Source organism: Hemitrygon akajei, chromosome 6 (genome assembly GCF_048418815.1).
Source record: "Hemitrygon akajei chromosome 6, sHemAka1.3, whole genome shotgun sequence".
Classification (NCBI taxonomy): domain Eukaryota; kingdom Metazoa; phylum Chordata; class Chondrichthyes; order Myliobatiformes; family Dasyatidae; genus Hemitrygon; species Hemitrygon akajei.
In genome coordinates, this window is record NC_133129.1 from 46,999,801 (window position 1) to 47,021,223 (window position 21,423).

General features: G+C 39.2%; 1 protein-coding gene across 4 annotated transcripts in view; it reads right to left on the reverse strand.

Annotated features, from left to right (window-relative positions):
- Positions 1-21,423, reverse strand: part of fcho2 (FCH and mu domain containing endocytic adaptor 2) — a 204,209-nt gene that overhangs the window by 117,561 nt on the left and 65,225 nt on the right. For all 4 annotated transcript variants that reach the window (XM_073048321.1, XM_073048322.1, XM_073048323.1 and 1 more), the window contains exons 3-6: positions 20,135-20,209; positions 19,862-20,003; positions 11,735-11,887; positions 7,933-8,037 (exon numbers count right to left, since the gene is read on the reverse strand). In XM_073048321.1, coding sequence (XP_072904422.1) covers positions 7,933-8,037; positions 11,735-11,887; positions 19,862-20,003; positions 20,135-20,209 — 475 coding nt within the window. The remainder of the gene's footprint in view (positions 1-7,932; positions 8,038-11,734; positions 11,888-19,861; positions 20,004-20,134; positions 20,210-21,423) is intronic.

Below are 21,423 nucleotides of genomic sequence, written 5' to 3' on the forward strand. Positions count from 1 at the left end.
ATTCCATTTTTCATAATTCAAAGTGTAAACAAAAAGCTAACAAATGTATGAAAGGCAGCAATTAAAAATAAATTAAGCAACATCAAATAACACAGTATTGTGCCATTAAATTTGACAGTGCCAAAGATCCTGCAATTAGACACTAATTGCAAACAAAAAATAACATCCACACGTAAAAACTGAATTACTCTAAATTATGTTGATGAATAAGCACTGAGGACTCAGTTTCGATAAGAAACCAAAGACAAACATAAACAAGATTAAGTGTCTCTGAAATGATATTTAGTTATTGTATAAAGGTTCATAAGCCTAGGAAGTAAGCAATAGATGGCCAATAGCTGGGATACAATGCTTTATCATTCGTGTGCTTTGAACATACGGCTTTATCTTTTACTTAAATTCCATATACAGCAAAAATATGACTTGGCAATCAACTATTTGCAAATGATGAAACATTAACGGGCAATGAAGTTCTTATGAACTTTAAATCGCGATGGGATCCAATATTAAAAATATTTTCTCACAGCATAGTAACATAGCAAGCAGTATTATAAAGAAACAAACATCTAATTCATGATGCAGATAAAAAAATCAATTCATGATGCAGATAACTCATCAGCACTGCAAGGCATTTTTTGTTAAATAAAAAGTACCATCACTCACCAACGACTATCCTCACTATTTTCTCAACCTCTTACATACCTTCTAAAAGCCCGTATGTATGCTTCAGAAAAAGAAAAAAAAAGATTTTATCCTGGCAACCATTCAAACGGTCTCTTTAAGGGTGGCATTCCTTCCATAGTGGTAAGGTCACTATTAAGATTATTCCAATACTATTGACCCATGTTTAAAAAATCAAGTTTTAGGTCATGCTGGCTCTTGGGATTAGGACATCACTTCTTATCTTGAAGCCACTATATAACTCTTATAGAAAATAATATTTTCTACTGGATAAAAGACATCTTGTGTGCTGAAATTCTCGCATTAAACAAATGTTAATTTGGCATATAACTTGAAAGCCATAGTGTTGGTTAATAGAGCAAATGGAAAACTTGTTCTTTTGCAATTGTGGCCACCACAAGAAATATATTTGCTTAGGTGCATGCCTTTTCCCATTCAAATAAGAGTATTTCACAATGCCTGTTGTTTCCCAGCTTTTCCTGCATTGAGGCACTACTCTCTTTGCTATTTCTCTCATCCACAATGTTCATCACATGCAAATTCAGTCATCTTACTCTAGACGTCTTTCTTGTTGCATGTTTCCACAGACACTACGCACTTCATCTTATTCAATACCTATTCAGTTTATAACATCTTCATTCATGTCTATCCTTGCAAAAAGTATCATATCAGGGCTTATTTTTAAACCATGCATTTAATACAAAAGGCTCACACAAGACTTTCAATGTTTTTCAATACATAATCTGCTGGAAGCACTCAATAGGTTGAGCAGCTTCAGTGGGAAGAAAGAAATTGTTGATGTTTTGAGTTGAAACCCTGCGTTACTGAGAAAAATGAGATGGCCAGCAAAAGGAAGAGAAGGGAAGTGGCAAGAAATGATTCTGAAGCAACTGGTGGACTCATGAGTGGTGTAAAATTACAGCAGGTATTGCCAGATAGGTACTAGTAGAAGGGTGTGGCATGTGAATGATTGATGGAGACAGACATGGTGAGAGAAAAAAGTAAAAAGAACTGATGGAGCAAAGAAGGAGGAAGTATGAGGATAAAGATGGCTGCTGGAGAGAGACGAGCAAGAATACAAGTGCTACCAGAGCTGGATTCAGATGATAAACACAAGAGGTTCTGTAGATGCTGGAAATCTAGAGCAATACACACAAAATGCTGGAGGACCTCAGCAGGTTAAGAAGCATCTACGGAGAAGAATAAATCGTCAACATTTTGGACTGAGACTCTTCTTCAGGACTGGAAATGAAGGGGGAAGAAGCCAGAATAAGAAGGTGGGAGGTGCGGAGGGAAAAGAGTACAAGCTGATAGATGATAGGGATGACAGGTGAAATCAAGTGAGGGTAAAGGTTTTTTTTTGGAGAAGGAAGTCGGAGAATCAGAACAGGAGAGCGGCAGGAGCCATTTTGATTTTTTCTTCTTCTCATCGGAGTTAAGAAAGGTGGGACTGCACAGGCATGTGACGTCAGGCAGTGAAGCAGGGAAGATTTAAAAAGGACACAGCCTTATACAGCAGGCAGTGTCGTTTGCAGGCAGCGGAGTGAGCCGGGAGCAGAGTGAAGGTTTAAGGGCTTTGGCTCAACAGGATTAGGCAGAAACGGGCGAGGCAAGGTAGGTTAGGTTTCAGGTTTTTCCTATTATTTGAGGAAAGGGGAAATTATGAGTGTGAGGGCAGCTTATTGTTCTCGGTGTCAGATGCGGGAGGTCCTGGAGTCTCCTAGCCTCCCAGTCGTCCACATCTGTGCCAGGTGTGTGGAGCTGCAGCTCCTAAGGGACCGTGTTAGGGAGCTGGAGATGCAGCTCGATGACCTTCGTCTGGTCAAGGAGAATGAGGAGTTGATAGAGAGGAGTTACAGGCAGGTGGTCACACCGGGGCCACGGGAGGCAGACAGGTGGGTCACAGTTAGGAGGGGGAAGGGAAAGAGTCAGGTACTAGACAGTGCTCCAGTGGCTGTACCCCTTGACAATAAGTACTCCTGTTTGAGCACAGTTGGCGGGGGACAGCCTACCTGGGGGAAGCAACAGTGGCCGTGCCTCCAGCACAGAGTCCGGCCCTGTAGCTCAGAAGGGTAGGGAAAGGAAGAGGAAGGAAGTAGTATTAGGGGACTCCATAGTTAGAGGGTCAGATAGGCTATTCTGTGGATGCAATCAGGAGTCCCAGATGGTAGTTTGCCTCCCTGGTGCCAGGGTCCGGGATGTTTCTGATCGCGTCCAAGATATCCTGAAGTGGGATGGTGAGGAGCCAGAGGTCGTGGTACATATAGGTACCAATGACATAGGTAGTAAAAGGGAAGAGGTCCTGAAAGGAGAATATAGGAAGTTAGGAAGGCAGTTGAGAAGAAGGACCACAAAGGTAGTAATCTCGGGATTACTGCCTGTGCCATGCAACAGTGACAGTAAGAATGGAATGAGGTGGAGGATAAATGCGTGGCTGAGGGATTGGAGCAGGGGGCAGGGATTCAAGTTTCTGGATCATTGGGACCTCTTTTGGGGCAGGTGTGACCTGTACAAAAAGGACGGGTTACACTTGAAATGTAGGGGGACCAATATCCTGGCGGGGAGATTTGCTAAGGCTACTGGGGAGACTTTAAACTAGAATGGTTGGGGGGGTGGGAATCAATTTGAAGAGACTAGGGGAGAGGAGGTTAGTTCACAAATAGAGAAAGCTAGTAGACAGTGTGTGAGGGAGGATAGGCAGGTGATAGAGAAGGGGGGTGCTCAGACCGAAGATGTAGGGGAGAAGGAAGAAAAAGATAATAAAGTTGTTTGCACCGTTAGGGATAAACAGAGAGTAAGAGGTGGAGAATTTCTTAAATGCATCTATTTTAATGCTAGGAGCATTGTAAGAAAGGTGGATGAGCTTAGAGCATGGATTGATACCTGGAAATATGATGTTGTAGATATTAGTGAAACATGGTTGCAGGAGGAGTGTGATTGGCAACTAAATATTCCTGGATTTCATTGCTTCAGGTGTGATAGAATAGGAGGGGCAATCCGAGAAAATATTACAGCGGTGCTTTGGCAGGATAGATTAGAGGGCTCGTCTAGGAAGATTATTTGGGTGGAATTGAGGAATGGGAAAGGTGTAGTAACACTTATAGGGGTGTATTATAGACCACCTAATGGGGAGCGAAAATTGGAGGAGCATATTTGTAAGGAGCTAGCAGATATTTGTGGTAAGCACAGGGTTGTGATTGTGGGAGATTTTAATTTTCCACACACAGACTGGGAAGTCTATTCTGTAAAACAGCTGGATGGTTTGCAGTTCGTAAAATATGTGCAGGATAGTTTTTTGCAGCAATACATAGAGGTACCAACTAGAGAAGGGGCAGTGCTGGATCTCCTGTTAGGGAATGAGATAGGTCAGTGACGGAGGTATGTGCTGGGCAGCACTTTGGGTCCAGTAATCACAATACCATTAGTTTCAATATAATTATGGAGAAGGATAGGACTAGACCCAGGGTTGAGATTTTTGATTGGAGGAAGGCTAACTTTGAGGAGATGCAAAAGGATTTAGGAGTGGATTGGGACAATTTGTTTTATGGGAAGGATGTGATAGAGAAATGGAGGTGATTTAAAGGTGAAATTTTGAGGGTACAGAATTGTTATGTTCCTGCTAGGTTGAAAGGAAAGGTTAAAAGTTTGAGAGAACCATGGTTTTCAAGGGATATTGGAAACTTGGTTCGGAAAAAGAGGGAGATCTACAATAAATATAGGCAGCATGGAGTAAATGAGGTGCTCGAGGAATACAAAGAATGTAAAAAGAATCTTAAGAAAGAAATTAGAAAAGCTAAAAGAAGATATGAGGTTGCTTTGGCAAGTAAATCCGAAGGGTTTCTACAGTTATATTAATAGCATAAGTATAGTGAGGGATAAAATTGGTCCCTTAGAGAATCAGAGTGGAGAGCTTTGTGTGGAGCCAAAAGAGATGGGGGAGATTTTGAACAATTTCTTTTCTTCGGTATTTACTAAGGAGAAAGATATTGAATCGTGTAAGGTAAGGGAAATAAGTAGGGTAGTTATGGAAACTATGATGATTAAAGAGGAGGAAGTACTGGAGCTTTTAAAGAATATAAAAGTGGATAAGTCTCCAGGTCCTGACAGGATATTCCCTAGGACCTTGAGGGAAGTTGGTGTAGAAATAGCAGGGGCTCTTACAGAAATATTTTAAATGTCATTAGAAATGGGGATGGTGCTGGTCGATTGGCATATTGCTCATGTGGTTCCATTGTTTAAAAAGGGTTCTAAGAGTAAACCTAGCAATTATCAGCCTATAAGTTTGACATCAGTGGTGGGTAAATTAATGGAAAGTATCCTTAGAGATGGTATATATAATTATCTGGATAGACAGGGTCTGATTAGGAGCAGTCAACATGGATTTGTGCGTGGAAGGTCATGCTTGACAGATCTTATTGAATTTTTTTGAAGAGGTTACTAGGAAAGTTGACAAGGGTAAAGCAGTGGATGTTGTCTATATGGACTTCAGTAAAGCCTTTTACAAGGTTCCACATGGAAGGTTAGTTAGGAAGGTTCAATAGTTAGGTATTAATATTGAAGTAGTGAAATGGATTCAACAGTGGCTGGATGGGAGATGCCAGAGAGTAGTGGTGGATAACTGTTTGTCAGGCTGGAGGCCGGTGACTACTGGTGTGCCTCAGGGATCTGTACTGGGTCCAATGTTGTTTGTTATATACATTAATGATCTGGATGATGGGGTGGTAAATTGGATTAGTAAGTATGCAAATGATACTAAGATAGGTGGCGTTGTGGATAATGAAGTAGGTTTTCAAAGCTTCCAGAAAGATTTAGGCCAGTTAGAAGAGTGGACTGAAAGATGGCAGATGGAGTTTAACGCTGATAAGTGTGAGGTGCTACATTTTGGTAAGACTAATCAAAATAGGACATACATGGTAAATGGTAGGGCACTGAGGAATGCAGTAGAACAGAGTGACCTAGGAATAATGGTGCATAGTTCCCTGAAGGTGGAACCTCATGTGGATAGGGTGGTGAAGAAAGCTTTTGGTATGCTGGCCTTTATAAATCAGAGCACTGAGTATAGGAGTTGGGATGTAATGTTAAAATTGTACAAGGCATTGGTGAGGCCAAATTTGGATTATTGTGTACAGTTCTGGTCACCGAATTATAGGAAAGATGTCAACAAAATAGAGAGAGTACAGATGAGATTTACTAGATTGTTACCTGGGTTTCAGCACTTAAGTTACAGGGAAAGGTTGAACAAGTTAGGTCTTTATTCTCTGGAGAGTAGAAGGTTGAGGGGGGACTTGATAGAGGTATTTAAAATTATGAGGGGGATAGATAGAGTTGACGTGGTAGGCTTTTTCCATTGAGAGTAGGGGAGATTCAAACAAGAGGACATGAGTTGAGAGTTAAGGGGCAAAAGTTTAGGGGTAACACGAGGGGGCACTTCTTTACTCAGAGAGCGGTAGCTGTGTGGAACGAGCTTCCAGTAGAAGTGGTAGAGGCAGGTTCAATTTTGTCACTTAAAAAAAATTGGATAGGTATATGGACAGGAAAGGATTGGAGGGTTATGGGCTGAGTGCAGGTCGGTGGGACTAGGTGAGAGTAAGCGTTCGGCACGGACTAGAAGAGCCGAGATGGCCTGTTTCTGTGCTGTAATTGTGATATGGTGATATGGGTGGGTGGGGTGAGTGCTGATTAAGTAAGAAGCTGGGAGGTGATAGGCAGAAGAGATAAAGAGCTGAAAAAAAGGGTGGACAGTAAACAATGTGAGAAAGGAAAGGAGGAGGGGCACCAGAGGAAGGTGATGGGCAGGTGAGGAAAAAAGAAGGGGCATGAGAGGAGCCAGAATGCGGACTGGAAAAAGAGAGAAGGAGCAGGGGAGAGATTACTGGAAGTTAGAGAAATCAGTGTTCATGCCATCAAGTTGGAGGCTATCCAGATGGAATATAAAGTCTTGCTCCTCCATCCTGAGTGTGGCCTCGTCATGGCTTTAGAGGAGGGCACTGACAAACATGGTGGAATAGGAATGAGAAGTCAAACTGAAGTAGGAGGCCACCAGGATAAGTAAAGGAGGTGAGAATGGGAACTATTAGAGGCGAAAGCAAATGTGAGCAACCATTAGAACCAGATAGAGAGTGGAAGGGGGGATGTGCGAGAGGGGAATCCTGTGTGTAAAATGGGTGCATGGAGCCAGGAGGGGAAGGAGACAAGCATGAGTGAAGGAGTAACATAGGGGAAGGGTTAGGAGGAGGACAAAAATGAGAGGACTGGTAAATCAGAAAAAGGGGAGATTGAAGGGGAAGAGGAGTGGGGTGGATTGACCAAAATTAGAAAATTCAATATTTACGTTGTAAACTATCCAGGAGGAATATGACACGTTGCTCCTCCAGTTTTCATTGGGCCTCATCATGACTGTGGAGAAGGCCAAGGATGGACAAGTCAGTGTGTAAATGGGGAGGAGAGTAGAAATGGTCTGACACAGGGAGATGGTCACTGTGTATAGGTGTTTTGTGAAATGGTTGCCAAGACTGTGCTTGGTCTCATCAATATAGAGAAGGCCACTCCAGGAGCAGCAAAAGCAGTAGACAAAGTTGGAGGAGATGCATGTGAACTTCTGCCTCACCTGAATGATTGGTTACATCCCTGGCTGGTGGTAAGGGAAGAGATGTAAGAGCAATTGTAACATCTACTGTGAGGACAGCGGAAAGTACAAGAGGAAAGGGAGAGATTTCAATATAATCACTTGATCAGCATTGATCAGATTTTAAAGCTGCTTTTATTTCATAAATGATTTAATGAATTTAATAGATACAGCTTTCAAAATGAAATGATCCAAACAAATTGCTGACAAGTTACATAGGTCAATATAATTAAGTAATTCCTTGACAATGTATTCACTCTGCAGTATATGGATATACCCACAAGTATATTCTCCTTTACTTTGCAAACCATGCAGCTTATTGTAAGAACACTTTCACTCAATAGGACACCATACACAGAAACATTATCATTTTTCTTTTTTCATCCCAATAGAAAATCATTGATTGCCCATGTAATTTATTAATATACACCAGCCATAGACATTTATCTTCACTGCAACCAAAATTTTCTGCCTCCCTCATATTCTTTAATGGATATATACAAAGAATACCCATGCTGCTAATATTTATATACACTAATACATGTATAGAAAAAATGTATACAGTTCACTCTACACCATAAATGAAGTAACTAAAGCACACCGATAATCAGCAGTCAAATACATACCCGTGAAGTCTCTGTCATTTTTTGTTCAAAATCTGTTCTTGCCACTGCATATTTCTCCACATATAATTTATAGGTTTCTGTAGCTTTCTTAGATTTTACAATTGCCTGAATAGAAAACAAAATTCAACAAAAATATTTTGATCAAAATGGAACATACATATTCACAAAGATTCATTTAGAGACATGGAACAAATTATAAAACACTATTTCAAATCAGATCTTTCTTTAAACATTGAACAATTTTCCAACAGTTAGGGAACATAGTTTTAAGGTTGGGTGGGGGGGGGGGGGGGGGGGGAGTTTAAAGGGGAAGTTTTTTTTAATGCGGAGATTGGTAGGTGCCTACTATAGGTAGTGGGGCAGTAGTGGAAGCAGGTAGTTTGATGAGTTTAAGAAGCTTTAGGATTGACTCATGAATAAAAAGAAATTGAAAGATATGAAGGATATTTGGTATAAATTGGCATCAAGATTGGCACAACATAGTGGGCCAAATTGCCTGCTCAGTGCTACATTTATAAAGTCTATTCTGTTAACTACACTCTAAGGTACTCTAGTATTTTCTGACTTATGATTTCTTGATTGAGTTCAAATCAGGAATTATCTCTAAAAGAGTGGTAAGACACATCTACATAGCTATTTGGAGAGTCACAGAACACCACAGCATAGAAACAGGCCCTTTGACGCACCTAGTCCATTATGAACTATTAATCTGCCTAGTTCCATTGATCGACACCCAGACTAAAGCCTTCCATACCACTCCCATCCATGTACCTATCCAAATTTGCCATGAATGTTGAAAGCACTTGTGCTGGCAGATCATTCCACTCTCTCAGCATTCTGAGTGACTAAGTTCTCCCTCATGTTCCCCTTAAACATTTAACCTTTCACCCTTAACCAATGACCTCTAGTTCTATTTTCACAACCCTCAGTGGAAAAAACCTGCTTGCATTTACCCTATCTATACCCTCATAATTTTGTATACCTCTATCAAATCTCCCCTCATTCTCCTGCCCTCCAGAGTAAACCCATGAACAGAACCTTACTTTTTTTTTATTTATTTCCAGCATCTGCAGATTCACTCGTGTTACTTTTTTATTTCTGTTATTTTTGCACTACCAATTTTAAATTAACCATTTAATAGACATATATATACTTAATGTAACTCAATTTTTTCTCTATATATTTATCATGTATTTAATTGTACTGCTGCCATAAAGTTAACAAATTTCATGACATTTGTCAGTGACATTAAATCTGATTCTGATAAAGTCCTAACTTATTCAACCTTTCCCTATAACTCAGGTCTTCAGGTCCTGGCAACATCCTTGTAAATTTTCTCTGCATTCTTTCAATCTTATTGACATCTTTCCTAGGTAGGTGATCTAAACTGCACATAATACTCCAAATTAGGCCTCAACAACTTCTTATACAGGCTCCTAACTCCTGTACTGAATACTATGATTTATGAAGGCCAATGTGCCAAAAGCTTTCTTTATGACCCCACCTATCTGTGAAGCCACTTTCAAGGAATTATGAATCTGTATTTCCAGATCCCTCTGTTCTACCGCACTCCTTAGTACCTTACTGCTCACAATGTAAGGTGACCAGATTTGTCCTCCCAAGTGCAACACCACATACTTATCTGTATTAAATTCCATTTGCCATTTTTCCAGCTGTTCCAGATACCACTGCAAGCACTGGAAGTCTTCCTCACTGTCCACTACACTCTCAATATTGGTGTCGTCTGCAAATTTGCTTATCCAATTTACCACATTATCAGAATCAGAATCACGTTTATTACCACCGGCATGTGTCGTGAAATTTGTTAACCTAGCAGTAGCAGTTCAATGCAACATATAATATAGGAGGAAAAATATTATATAAATAAGTAAATCAATTACAGTATACATATATTGAAAAGATTAAAAATAATGCAAAAACAGAAATAATATATTTAAAAAGTGAGGTAGCGTTCACAGGTTCATCCAGTTTGCCGATGACACAATGGTAGGTGGAGGAGTGGTTAGTGTTGAGAAAACAAAGAGCCTGCAGAGAGACTTAAGATAGTTTAGGGGAATAGGCAAAGAAGTGGCAAATGAAATATAATGTTGGAAAGTGTATGGTCATGCACTTTGATGAAAGAAATAAACTGGCAGACTATTATTTAGATGGGGAGAGAATTCAAAATGCAGAGATGCAAAGGGACCTGGGAGTCCTTGTGCAGGATACTCTAAAGGTTAACCTCCAGGTTGTGTCAGTGGTGCAGAAGGCGAATGCAATGTTGGCATTCATTTCTAGAGGTATAGAATATAAGAGCAGGGATGTGATGTTGATGCTCTTATAAGGCACTCATGAGACCACTCTTGGAATATTGTGTGCAGTTTTGGGCTCCTTATTTCAGAAAGGATATACTGACATTGGACAGAGTTCAGAGAAGATTCACGAGAATGATTCCAGGAATGAAAGGGTTACCATATGAGGAATGTCTGGCAGCTCTTGGGCTGTATTCTCTGGAGTTCAGGAAAATGAGGGGGATTTCATAGAAACATTCCAAATGTTAAAAGGCCTAAACAGATTAGATATGGCAAAGTTATTTCCCATGATAGGGGAGTCTAGGACAAGAGGGCACGACTTCAGGATTGAAGGACGTCCATTTAGAACAGAGATACAGAGAATAGTCAGAAGGTGGTAAATCTGTGCAATTTGTTGCCACAAGCGGCTGTGGAGGCCAACTCATAGGGTATACTTAAGGCAGAGGTTCGTCATGAATCAGCTATATTGAAATGGCGGAGCAGACTTGATGGACCAAATGTCCTAATTCTGCTGCTATATCTTAAGGTCTTCAATTTTACTGATGCCACATTCACATGTAAAGGATAGTCACACTAATCTCGCCTCTGGAATTTCAGTTCTTTTTTCCATGTATTATAAGGCAGTATCTGGAGCTGAGTGGGTCAGAGGAAAACCAAACTGAATATCAATAAGTAGGGTAATTGTTAAGTATTGCTAGACAGTTCCGTCAATGGCATCTTTCATTGCTTTTTTGATGACTGAAAATAAGCTGATGGGACAGTAATAAGGATTAGATTAGTTCATCTTTTTGTGGAATATGACACTTGTGAGCATAGTCACAGCATGAACATAGAAATCTACAGCACATTACAGGCCTTCAGCCCATAACGTTGTGCCGACCATGTAACCTACTCTAGAAACTGCCTAGAACTTCTCTAGCACATAGCCCTCTATTTTTCTAAGGCCTCTATTTCATGAAAGGTGTAATCGTGCTAAAACAGTTTGTCAAGAAGTGCATCGTGTGGCATGGCTTATGACTTTAGTACACTTCCTTATTTAAATTTAGCAAAACAACAAATAGACAATGCATCAAATCATGGTTAGAAAACAAGGACCTTATAAATAGAAAAACAAGTAATTTTAAACTTATTACTTTCAGTAGCTAAAATGCAATTGTTCCCTTTCAGTTATGTATTCAATTGCAGTTATGACACAAGTGCAGCAGTTACTGAAAACTTCAGAGTGGTCAGTGCTAAACTCACATTTTCATGAGCCCAATACCGCAGCAAAGGAAATCAGGTCATTATTTGTGGAGATTTACAACTCTGGGAACATTCCTCCTACCCTTTAAATTGCTGATGATACGCAACACTAGAAATAGCATGTACATTAACTACACACTTTGCTATACCAGTAAGTCCTTTACTGACAATTCAGCTCAGAAATTACAGTTAATCAGATTGCAGGTTAACAATGCAAATTTGAAATCAAAATAGCTTTAAAAACAAACCTTTTCTATTTCTTTCTGTGTTGCTCCTTCCTTTTTTAACTTTTCATACTCTAAACATTTGGCACTGTAGATTTCCTTAGATTTTTGCAGTGTCTGAGTGATACTTTGAATGTTCTGTACAGCTTCCAAAGTGCTAGCCACCTCTTCTTTTGTCTACAATTGAAAAGAAATCACATTTTGAAATAATGGTGACTAAAAGGATTTAATTCACTAACCAGCTACAGCTGTAGTCATCCATGATGTTACATGAAAGACAGATATTTAATCGAAGAAAGTTAACTTTTAATTACTACTGAATACAGAGCCTTGTTAAAGTATTCTGCCCCAAACCGTTTATTCTCATAAATGAGTATTACAACCAGGAAATTTGATCAATTTAATTGATCATTTTTATTTGTGAATCTCATGCTCTCTCTACCTATTAAAAGCTCCCAATGTGTGTGCCTCAAAAGGCCTCTGACAGTCAAGTCCAGCTTCTGGCCTTAATGTATGGCTTAGCTACTAAGCCCACTGGAATAATTTCTACTGACAGGAGAAGGGGCAAAGGTGAGTTACTGGCATCTTAAAATCAGACGCTTTGGGCAGAGGGGACTCATCAGCCATAGTTGGCAGCTCATCTAGGAGAAGGAAAACTCTGATCTCAAACTTCTGTTGCCTTGCAGCTATACCCACTCATGGTAGAGCCACAAGTAAGTCAGTTTACTTCCTCGGGAAAGTAAACCCTGAGGGAAAAATCCGGAGCTGGAGTCCCTTAGGCAGTCCTACTTTGAGTTCAATGCTGACTGGCAACTCCTGCAACACTGCTGTTATCAAACTGCATTCATATTGTACTGCCCAGGCTTGCATATCTAGACAGCTAGTAAGTAAGTTCACTTCCTTTGGAAGTAAACCCCGAGGGAAAAATCCGGAGCTGGAGAACCTAAGGCAGTCCTACATTGAGTTCAATACTGACTGGCAACTCCTGCAACACTGCTGGTACTAAACTGCATTGGTCTCTGCCATTCCTTTGGGTTCATCAGAAGCGTGGAGATAGGGAGCTTGCTGCATGGGCAACAGCTTACTCTCCATATCGTTCTGCCCAGGCTTGCGTATCTATGCAGCTAGGATGCAATATCCATAGTCAAGTCTGACCGATGGAAGTCTCACAGTTGCCCTGGCAGTGTGCTTTGCATCGTTGTCTTGCTGAAAGACAAACTTCCTCCCCAGTTTAAGCTTTCTGGCAGAGGCTAGCAGGTTTTTATCCAGGATCTCTCTGTATTTAACAGCATTCATCTTCCCATCAATCCTGACCAGATTTCCAACCCCTGCTGCTGAAAAGCATCCCCATAACATGATGCCATCTCCACCATTCTTTTCAATAGGAATGATGTTACATGGCTGATGCACAGTATTAGATATATGCCACACATACCACTTAGCGTTGAGACCAAAAAGTTCCACTTCAGTCTCATCCGACAAGACCTTCCCCTACATCTTTACAGTATCTAAGTGATGCTTTGCAAAGTCTTTATGAGCAAGGTTAAAGTATTTTTCTTAAGCCAGGGCTTCTTCCTTGCCACTCTTCCACAGATATCCTTTTTGAGCAAGGCTTTAGAAATTGAGAACCCACGAACTTCATCTCCAGTTGTAGTCACTGACTTCTGCAGATCACTCAGAGTGACTGTTGTCATCACAGTAGCCTCTCTTACAAATGCTGTTCTTCTCCGGTGACTATGTTTAGAGAGGTGGCCTGACCTAGGCAGTGTGGCTGTGGTTTCATATTTTTTTCACTTTTTCATGATAGACTGCACTAAGCTCTGAAATAGATGGTGCCTTTGAAGTGGTCTTGGACCCTTCTCCAGATTTGTGCTTCTCTATTACTATTTCCCTGACTTGTCTGGAATGTTCTTTTGTCATAATTTTGGTTTGGTCTATGAAAATCTACCATACTGTTGGACCTTACAGAGAAGGGGGCACATATTCTTCTGAATTCATTAAAACAGAAGATCCTCCAGTTTGGTACATCAACAAATTGATTGAGTTGGTAAGGTAATAATCAGTATTGCACCCAAAGAAAGTTAGTGTAGTAATTTTTCAGCCTCACAATTTCAGATTTTAGTTTTTTGTAGTTGTTTCCTTTTGATTTGATATTATGCACAATGTTTTGTAGACTAGTTCAAAATCCTACTTCAATATATTTTACATTTAGAAAATGAGACAGGAAAATATGAAAATTGTTGTGGGGCCTGAATACTTTTCAAGGCATTGTATGTTTAAAAATATTTTAATATTTTAATGATCAAAGTAAGGAATGAAGCCTCTGTTTAGCCTAGCATAGAGTGTCAGCACATAACATTCCCAAGATAATAGGATAACAAATTTGTGCTTTTGTGACGTCAAGAATAGCCATGCATTTTGTTTGAAATTGCTTTCTACATTTTTCCTCAATTTGTTACACAGAGAATATCATATGCAGTATGCCTCTAGACCAGGGGTTTCTAACCTATTTTATACCACGGAACCCTACCATTAATAAGTGGTCTTTGAACCCCAAGTTGGGAACCCCTGCTTGAGACAGACTGAATCCATACTTAATTGGGGAAAAAACTCATCAGCACTGGGAGGAGCAGAACCCTTGAAATGATTCTCCCTGGTTGCAATTCTTTCAATACAATTAGTCTCCCTTCTTGAAGATGGCCACATTTGTGGTATTTGAGGGCAAATGGCACATACTCCATTTCCCTGATATAGGGGATAAAGCTGTGAATTCGTACATTGAGTTCCCTTATGAAGAGTTTTAAAACTTCAGCAATGATGCTATCTGTTCCCAACTATATTTCTAATGGAAGTTAACTATGTCTATACTTAATAAATTCTCCTTGTTCCTGACATATAGTGAGACAGACCCCTTGGATAGCTTTGACAATGCTGAAAAACCTGAAAGTCATGGTTATAAGAAAGCTGCTAGATATGCCATTCTCACTCAACTCATAATCTGATTTGTTAAAACCGGAACAGCTCTACAAACTTGTCTTTCAGGTGACTGTAGAGCTATTAATAACTAAATTTATGATTACACCCACTTTTTTAACTCTTGACATGTAATTTCTTCCCAAATGTAGACTGTTCCCCTTGTTGATAGTCTCCTTAGTCTACATACCTAAATTTAATGATTACTGTATCTTTTCAGTAATATCATGCACATGAGAATTTCACAGCATATACAAGTTTTTGGTCAGTCTGGAAAGTGATTATTTCAAGTTTTATTTCTAGTCTTATTTAATTGATCAATTTTAATTAATCAATTTATTGAAAATTAAATATTTCAAATATTTATTGTGGTCATGGGCAGAACAATTGCCATTACCAAACTGTGATGCAACTGGATAGATGCTTACTATGGTGCATCTATACAAATCGGCAAATGCCAATAGCGACATGTTGAATTTTTACCTCAGACCCCACAGAACCATAAAATATTAAATATTTCAAAGCCATCTGTTATTCTTGTAAACAAAAGAAGAAATTTATCAAACTATGTAAAAAGAGCAGGGAAATTGGACTAATTAGACACCTCCTTAAAAGAATGAAGTTACATGAATATTCTCCTTTGCTGTACTGTTTTCCAATTCAAGAAAATATATTATCACACATTTCACATCACATTGTATTTGTTTCACATCATATTTTAAAATAATTTGATATAGTTTTTTGTGCAAAATTATCTCCTTTGAAATCAATGGTGACTATTTCAGTAATATCTAGTTACACTTCACCTTTAATTAGAAACTAAACATTTCCAATCTCAGATGACGGAAACAAGCTGGCTTGTAATTACTCTCAGGTTATATTGAGTTCTCAACTAACAGGTTAACAAATATTTAAACATGTCATGGCAATCCTCAAGGAAAGGAAATCTGCTGTTCTATTTCAACTTCCTAGGATCAAGGATGATCCTGTAGGATCTGAGGTAAAAATTCAACATGTTCCTATTGACATTCACTAATTTTTATAGATGCACCATAGTAGGCATTCTATCTGGATGCATCTCAGCTTAGTAATGACAAATTCTCCGCAAGTGACCACAATAGATCTACACTTCTCACTGTCTTAAGAAAGCAGCCAACCTTATCAAAGACTCTTCCTGCCCCGATCCCATCCTCTCTTTTCCCCTCTTCCATCAGGCAGGAGATACAAAAGCTAGAAAACTCTCTCCACTCGGCTCAAGAACAGATAGGAAGCTAGAACTAACCTCTTATGTGATAAAAGTGAACTCCTGACCTCACAAATTACATGGCCTTTGGACCTACCTGCACATTCTCCATAATTGTAACATCATATTCTGCATTCTCAGTAATTTGACAATTATAATCCAATTACTAAATGAAACCAGCCTGATTTGAACAGGGCAAGAGAGATGCTTGGCCTTAGAGCATCCACCACTGCTTGAATTTTGTCAGCACACTTGTGTAATACTTGTGCATCCATAATGTGACCACAGTACGTGATGCTTGGTTTAAAAAATTCACACTTGTTACGTCGTGTTCTAAGCCCATAATCTTCCAATCTTTTTAATATTGTCTTGAGATTTTGGAGATGTTCCTTGTCATCCTCACTGATACCAATTATGTCATCTAGACAAGAGTGAGTGCCTGTGCAGCCTTACAGCACCTGGTCCATAGCTTCCACCACAGTGCGGGTTCAGATGGACTCCAAAAATAAGCCTATTATAGCAGTAAAGTATTGTGTTTATGATAAGAAAAACATTGGACTCGCCTTCCATCTCCACCTGTAGGTAGGCCTCAGCTAAGTTCACTTTGCTGAAGTTTTTTCCTCCAGAAAAGTTTGCAAAGAGATCCTCTATCCTGGTCAGAGAGTTTTGACCTACTTTAGTACTGGGCTGATGGTGATCTTGAAATCACTATAGATCCAGACAGACCCATTCTTCTTGGCTACTGGAACCACTGGTAATGCCCATGAGCTACACTCAATCTTGGAAAGAATTCCTTCAGCCTGCATATGATCTAACTCACTAGCTACTTTATCACAGATGGTATAAGGAACCGGACAAGCTTTGTAAAATTTGGGTGTAGCAATTCATTTAACACTATTTTACCCTTGATACGCACAACTGGCAGGTGTGTTTACAGCCATTTTTAATCTCTCCCTCTCCTGGTGTCAAATGCCCTTCTGCTTCAAATTATCCACCATTGTCCCTGTACCAGAAAAGACCAAGGTAACATTCCTGAACGACTGGCTTCCTGTCACACTCACCTCAATATTAAGCAAATGCTTTGAGAGGTTATTCAAGGACTATATCTGCAGCATGCTACCACCCAAACTGGACCCCCTACAATTAGCCAACCGACACAACCAATCGATAGACCATGTAAAAGCCACTGTCTACATACCGTCCTTACACATCTGAATAAGAAGGATACTTGTGTGAGAATGCTGATCTTGGACTACAGTCCAGCATTCAACACCATGATTCCATCCAGGCTTGACGGGAAGCTCAGAGACGTTGGGCCTTAACCCTGCCTTGTGCAGCTGGATCCTGGACTTCCTGTCAGATCGCCAGCAGGTGGTAAGAGTGGGCTCCCTCACCTCCAGCTCTCTGATTCTCAACACAGGAGCCCCTCAGGGCTGTGTACTAAGTCTCCTCCTTTACTCACTGTATACCCATGACTGTGTCGCCACTCACAGCTCTAATCTGCTAATTAAATTTGATGATGACATTGCATTGATTGGCTTAATCTCAAACAATAACAAGGTGGCATACAGGAAAGAAATCATCTCTCTGACACAGTGGTGTCAAGAAAACAACCTCTCCCTCAATGTCGCAAAAACAAAGAGCTGGTTGTGAATTACAGGTGGAATGGAGATTGGCTAACCCCTACTGACATCAACAGATCTGGGGTTGAGAGCATTAACAGCTTTAAGTTCCTCAGCATCCACATCACCAAGGACCTCACATGGTCTGTAACACCAGTTGTGTGGTAAAAATGGCACAAAACAACCCCTGTTTCATCTCAGACGGTTGAGGAAGTGAGATATGGGCCCCCAAATCCTAAGAACTTTCTACAGGGGCACAAATGAAAGCATCCTGACTGGCTGCATCACTGCCTGGTATGGGAACTCTATCTCCCTTAAACGCAGGATTCTACAGAGAGTGGTGCGGACAGCCCAGTGCATCGGTAGTTGTGAAGTTCCCATGATTCAGGACATTTACAAAGACAGGTGTTAAAAAAAAGGGTCCATAGGATCATTGGAGCCCTGAATCACCCCAACCACAATCTATTGCAGCTGCTAGCATCCAGGAAACGGTACTGCAGCATAAAAGCCAGAAACAGGCTCTGGGACAGCTTCTTCCACCAGGCCATCAGATTGATTAGCTCATGCTGAACTGACTGTTGACTGTTCTATTTATTATAAATTGCTATGATTGCACATTGCACATTTAGACAGAGACGTAATGTAAAGATTTTTACTCATGTATGTGAAAGATGTAAGAAATAATGTCAATTCAATTCAATATGTTTTAGCTTTCCAATGCTATCCTTGAACACTGCTGTGGCATCATCCAGTACCTTTCTTAATTTACTTTCAGTTGACTCAACTGCAGGGAATGTGGCCTGCAAATGTTGGATGGATCTCCAATCAAGTTGTAGTTATGTCAGCCAATCATAACCCCACAATGCTGGCCCTCATGTTTTCACCACACACAAGCCCAACGTGGCTTGTTGGCTGTTCTATTTCACTGTTACAAATGTCATTCCCACAGGAATGATCTTTTCTGCTGTATAAGTTCTTAGTTGGATATCTGCAAACTTCAGTTCAGTACTTGACTCTTATCTTTTTCTTTTCCCTGTGCAGTCATTTATTTTAGTCTGCCTGACACGCCCTTTGTATGTGTCCAGTCTAACTTTACCTTTAAACCTACATTGGTCTAGTGTATGTGAGCCTCTGCTACAACAGTATCACAATTTGTCTGACCAGGCAGGTTTCTGTTTCAACATTGCAATTTTGGTCATGCTCACTTTCATTCCTGACTGAAGTTCAATTGTGTCCCTGTCTGCTGTTTCCATAAATACAATGATTTCAACTATTCTTTTATGTACAAGCTGTGTTTCTGTTAGGAGCCATTTTTTGAATGCTTTCTTGTAAGAATCCACAAACTAAATGTGCATCATTAACCCCATCACTAAATTCACAAAACTCAGCTACATAAGCTGAAATGAACTTCCCTTCCTTTTGATTTTGATATGAAACCTAAAGTGCTCTGCAATCAACAATGGTTTTGGTTCTAAATGTTCCTGCATTACTTTCATGATAACAGCAAACCTCACTTCCACTGATTTGGTTGGAGCAGTCAAACTTGTAATCAAACTCTATCCTTTCCCACTGGTTACGCTCAGTAAAACTGGCACTTGTTTCTCACTGGCTATTTCATTTGCTTCAAAACATTACTCAGTTTGCTCAGTATACATGAGCCAGTTATCTGTTATGCAATCAAACTCATCTATCTTTCCAATGTAGCCAGCCATTTCTGCTTTTTAAAAAATTATCACCCGGTACTCACCATTTATGAACCCATGAATTTCAACTATTTTCTCTTTCAATATTTTTATTAATGTATACAAGAATATATAACAAATACAGAATATACATTTAAAAAATTACTAACAGAATACAGACAATAGAAAAATTGAACTGTATAGGACTGAGTAACATACGTGTATATAGTACTCCAGTAATGATTACTAATACTGCAAATTTATAAACAGTATACATTAGGAATTTTATATATATATAAAAATAAATCTAGCCCCTACCAAGAAAGCCAATGGGTAAGAACAAGGAAAAAAATATTTTTTTTTAAAAAGTGTCGCTAAATTGTTAACAAAGAATAACATAATTAATAACATCTACGTAGAAAAAAAACCTTTCACAAGTTAGAGTAGTAGTTCCTAAAAGGACCCCATGTCGTACAAAAGTACTGTACTGAATTAGAAATAGAACACCGAATCTGTTAAATACATAACAGCACTGATGAAGGCATTATATATTAATGAAAGTATTATTTTTATATTTGTATCCAAAACATTTTGTGATGCTGGATAACTAACTTACCAAATATTTTCTTACCTTTTTATGTGCCTTAGTCTGTTCATCTCCGTATTTCTGTACTTCTTTAATTAATTCTTGTAGTTTTCGAACAAGATCTAAATGGCTACCGGCTAATTTCTCAGTGGACAATTTTAAAACATCCCATACTGGTGCAAATGTTCTGAAGGAAAACATGTTATAAAGTGAAAAAACATAGTGGAAGTAGCCAGACTGGAAATGGTATCAAACAAGTCAATTCAGAATATCTAACTCTACATCATTTTATTTGTACTAGACTTCTGAGAGACTTACCCCAGCTGACTGTAATTACTTGTTGTTTTGGCTAATTTGGTCATCGACTTTGAATACATATCTTCTATTGTGACACTGTTTGGGGATTAAAAATCTGAGCGTAAAAATTTTATTCAAATATAAAAGAACCTTAAATAATTTCTTGACCATTTCCATGACTGAATTTTCAGTCTTTCTTTTTACTTCAAAGATTACATAACAATGTAAAATATACATGTACATTGTTGAAAACTTATTAACATTTAAAACAAAAGTGTTTTGATTTATAAGTTAACACACCCAGAAGTACTATAGAAGTTAGGAAGAAGTGAACAAGTGAATCTTATTGCTTATAACAAAAGTGTATTGCTTGTGCCTTGGTCTGCCAAATGTTAAGCTGGAAAAAACTGTGGTATCAAGTCACCTGAGGAATCATATGCTTCATTGGTACCACTGATCCGATGCATGTAAAGATGGGTTAAGTGAGAGAAGTGATTTTAGACATTTGGGAATGTTTATAGGCAATGGGGCAGGGGATAAAAGCAAGGCCCTACTATATTATGCACTCATAGCAAGATTTCTTAAGAAACATAGGTATGACACACAAGCCAGCAAGGAGTTAGCTTGCGGTGAACAGTATTCTTCCATTGATGTAGTGTTTTGAAATATAGGTGGGAAAATTTGAAGTTTGCACTTAAGGAAAAAAAAGAAAAGTAGAACTTTTTTTATGGTTAGAAACTGGTAAGGATCCAGATACATATTGCAAGAGAAATAGAAAGTAAATTGCTGACAGCACAATCAAATGAGAACAAATGGAATGTTTGCCTTTATTATCATGGATGGCTCAGGTAAAGGCTGGGTATATTGCTATAAGAGGGAATGATAAGGATTCAAAAGCTAGGGCTTTTTGAATGATAAGGGAGACAGAAAACATAATAAAAAAAATTATACAATGATGTATTCTTCATATTGTGGAATTCACAATGGCCTTATTAGTCACCTCCAAAACTACAGAGGGGATCTGAGGGGATATTTTTTTAAATACAGAGTGTTGATATCTTAAAATCATTACCAGAGGAGGTGGTGGAGTCAGATACAAATGCTTAATTAAAGGAACATTTATACAGGAACTTAAACAGGCAAAGCATAAAAGGACACGAACCTAGAGCAAGTAAATGGGACTAGTACAGATGGGCAAGAAGGTGGACATGGATATGGTGGGATAATGAACCCACCATATTTATTATTTATTATTATAAATAAATTTTATTTATTCATTTATTTAGCAATACAGCTTGAAGTAGGCCCTT